This window comes from Asparagus officinalis, chromosome 5 (assembly GCF_001876935.1).
Source record: "Asparagus officinalis chromosome 5, Aspof.V1, whole genome shotgun sequence".
In the NCBI taxonomy this organism is placed as follows: Eukaryota; Viridiplantae; Streptophyta; class Magnoliopsida; order Asparagales; family Asparagaceae; genus Asparagus; species Asparagus officinalis.
The window spans coordinates 22,141,057-22,144,841 of record NC_033798.1 but is presented as its reverse complement, the minus strand read 5'-3'; the positions used below and the strand labels follow the sequence as shown (position 1 = coordinate 22,144,841).

At 33.6% G+C, this 3,785-nt stretch overlaps 1 protein-coding gene across 1 annotated transcript; it reads left to right on the top strand.

Annotated features, from left to right (window-relative positions):
* On the top strand, positions 1,369-1,809 carry LOC109841611. Its single transcript, XM_020410565.1, has one exon. The coding sequence runs from the start codon at positions 1,369-1,371 to the stop codon at positions 1,807-1,809; it is 441 nt and encodes a 146-aa protein (XP_020266154.1).

Sequence of the window (3,785 nt, the reverse complement as noted above, 5' to 3'; positions counted from 1 at the left end):
AGGCTGACAAGGTAAGGGCAAGTTCGTTATGTTGAATATCTTATTCCCAAGATATAATTTTGATGATAATAATTTATTTACTATGTGTATTATATATGCACTAATATATCAATGTAGATAACAACATCTGATATGCTCAAGATATGTGAACTAAGTGCATGATGAGTTCAAGGCAACAAGACAAGCAAAAAAGAAGATATGCTTAATTGTAAATTTTATATTTTCTTTGCTTAGAATTTTGTACAAGCCTTGATCACTCATAACACATACACGCACATAGTATTTAGAACACACTAACACATGCTTAGTGTGTAGATAACTATAGAAATCCCCTAAGTTGACCATTAAAGTTTATAGATATAGAATGATTTTTAAAACATATCATATGTCTCATATCTATGTATTAGTAGTCAACTAATACCCTTAGTAGTCGACTACTCAAGCCTTAGTCAAAGTTACTGAAACTATGAGTTTACAGATTAGTCGACTGTTATGCTTAATAGTCGACTACTCATTCAGTTCAAACTTACAAAAACTTTAGTCTTGCATATTAGTCGACTAATACCATTAGTAGTCGACTACTAACCAACTTTCTGACTTTACAGAGTCTGAATAGACTCAATATAGTTGATAGTTTTTCTAACTGTTCTAAATTTGAATAAGTGAACATTTATAGCATTTTAAAACGTTAGTTGGGTTTAAAATTTGAGATTTTCAGAGCCTATAAATAGGTGTTAACTTTAGAATTTGCTCACCAACTTTCATATACATAAGATTTGAAATTTGTGCAAATTCATGCTCTCTTGATTCAAATTTTCATTCGAAGTGTTAAGAAAAGAATGTCCTGAGATTGCCTTTGTTCCCCATCATTATTAAAAATTGTTTAGGCAATCATCACATCAAGTCTTATAGGAATTTGTACAGTTCTTCAAAGAAGGTTTCTCTCTGGTGTGAGAGAAGATCTCTTAGTGTAGAGATTGATATTGCAATTTACAGAGACTTACAAATTGGTCAGGTTTATTTTGTAATTGGTTTTAAAACCATAGTCGAAATCTCAAGCGTGATTTTCTTGGGGACTAGATATACACCCAGGGTAGTGGAACCAGTATAAATCTCTTATTTGTGATTGTTTAATTTCTATGATTATTATCATTCGTTCTTATAAGTTATAATTTATCTTGTAAACTTTTAAATTACACTATTCACCCCACCTCCCTCTAGTGTTTATTGTGTGCTTTCGCAAATCCTACACTTGGTATCACAACAAGGAAAACAATGATGACTAATACATCACAGTTCAAAGAAGGTCATTCTACACAACGACCACCGCTATTTGATAGTACAAATTACAACTAGTAGAAATCACGAATGAAGATATACCTCCAATTACTTGGCTATGATCTTTGGAACATTGTTGAGACTGAATTCACAACGTCAACCACTCCATACACCAAATGGACACTTGCTCAAAGGACAAATGTGAATCTAGACTCTAAGATAATGAAGGCGCTATTTTGTGCCATGGACAAGAATGAGTTCAATCGCGTGTCTACCTATACATCTGCATATCAGATTTGGCATAGTTTTGAGGTAACACATGAAGGAACTAACAAGGTTAAAGTGTCAAAAAATTTTGTTCTTGTCCACAGGTTTGAACTATTCAAGATGAGCGACAAGGAGACCATTACAGAAATGTTTACAAGCTTTACAGATATCACAAACTCCTTGATTGCACTAGGGAAAGTCTACACTCAAGTTCAACAACTTCAAGAAGAAGAAGAAGAAGGCTATAGCTGTGACTTAGGATGATACCGATAATTCATCATCTGATAATGAAGAAGAAGAAAAAGAAGAATCTACACATATGTGCTTCATGGCACACGAAAATGAAGACATTGAATCTTTAGATAATGAAGAATTATTAGAAGCATTCAATAAACTTTATATTAAATTTAAGGATTTAAATATTAATTATAAATTTTGAAAAATGAAAATGAGATATTAATGTGATGTCTCAGGGTTCACACAAGGCTGCAGTCTAATGTGAAACCCGTATTGTCAAACCTACCAATCACTAACACCATGCTATGACATGTTTTATCATAATAATCACTATCTCTCTAGTAGAGTCAACAAATAGGTGAAGGTACAAAACAGGAAAATAATGGAAATAGTTAAAGAATAGAATATGCACAGAAGTAGTATAAGAATGATCAACACATGAGACCAACTAACTTAGTATAAAAATATCTCTGATCTGTAATAAATGCACCAAGTCACATAATCAAGAGTCAAAAAAAAAATCTCTCTAAGGCGCACTGCCTCTATAAAATAAAAATATAATCTCTAGAGTCTGAAAATGAACAACTACTGTGGAGCTTTGTAAATATCTACTAATAAAATAAATAAGATCGATGCTAAGATACGACTCCATCAACCCTGCGACACTCTGTACGCTTGACTCATCACCTGAAAAGAGGGGAAACAACGAGCGTCAAGCGCTAGTGAGATCATCTCTACCACCCCCAAGGGGAAGGGGTAGTAGTATATATGAAAATACTGGTTAGTACATATAAGTATAAAGTTATCAATACTGTGCTAAATGAAAATTGATATTTAGAGATTCATAACATGAGAATGGATACATCAAGCGAAATAATCCAAACAAGGAAACCCTCATGTATATACCTCATATCCCAAATTGTGAATCACTAAATATCAATCCCAACTAAGAATAAAAATGTAAGTGAAATTAGTAACTAGAAATCTACAACTCGAGACTAGTGCCTTAAGCGAAATAATCCAAACAAGGAAACCCTTATGTATATACCATATATCTCGAGCTATGAATCACTAACTACTAACTTCAAACCTATATATGAACAATCATCACAAACAAAAATATTACAGCTTCTACCCTCAATCATAACGGAACAATTTATCATAACCTCAGACTACCCTCAGGTAGTTGGCACCATCATAAGGAAATATTATCCAACTCAAACATTACAAAATACCATGTCATGTATGTCATATATCCAATGTATACCCTACTCATGGGTAAAATATGTAAAATCATACTACAACTGTATATATGTATGCATCTCTTTTTACAATAGTGATACTCTTGTAAGGTTCTTACTCAATCGCTTTGCGGTAATAGGTTTTATCTTCCTATTCTGGCTACATAAAATAACGATACTCTTGTAAGGTTCACACAATAACATGTTGGTTCAACTTCCTTACTCAATCGTTCTACAACGATAGGCTTTATCTCCCTATTCCGGATATGCTTCTAGATGATCGTACAATGGTGAATAGGCATATCAGCCCAACCCGAAAAAATACACCGACCACCTTCGAGTATTTAGTACCACCGAGGTCTCATTATAAGAAAAACAACCAAATACTCCTAGTGTAGTACAACCAAGGTCTCATTATGGGATAAATAAGCACACTGAGCATCCATAACTGATGAGCAATACTTTATCATATGTTAATTCACTTTCATCAACTCAACATGTGTTAAGTATATCGATAATGCATGTCAACACACATAAACTAAGTGTACGTGCACATATGTCATTGTGTGTGTCAATATCTGGTGTTCACCAACATTCCATATGTTAAACAACTCATAAGTTTCATAATACAACACAACAAGGTCGAGAAAATTCCCCAAAATCAGAAATCAGGTGGGAAAACATACACTGGCATATATCAGCCTGGCAGTAGACTGCAATATAGCGATGGTCAATCACATCATGTTTCAGAGGCTACCCTAG

What these genes read in the sequence shown, in the direction of transcription:
- LOC109841611 (XM_020410565.1), top strand. Translation starts at nt 1,369, where the DNA reads ATGAAGATATACCTCCAATTACTTGGCTATGATCTTTGGAACATTGTT.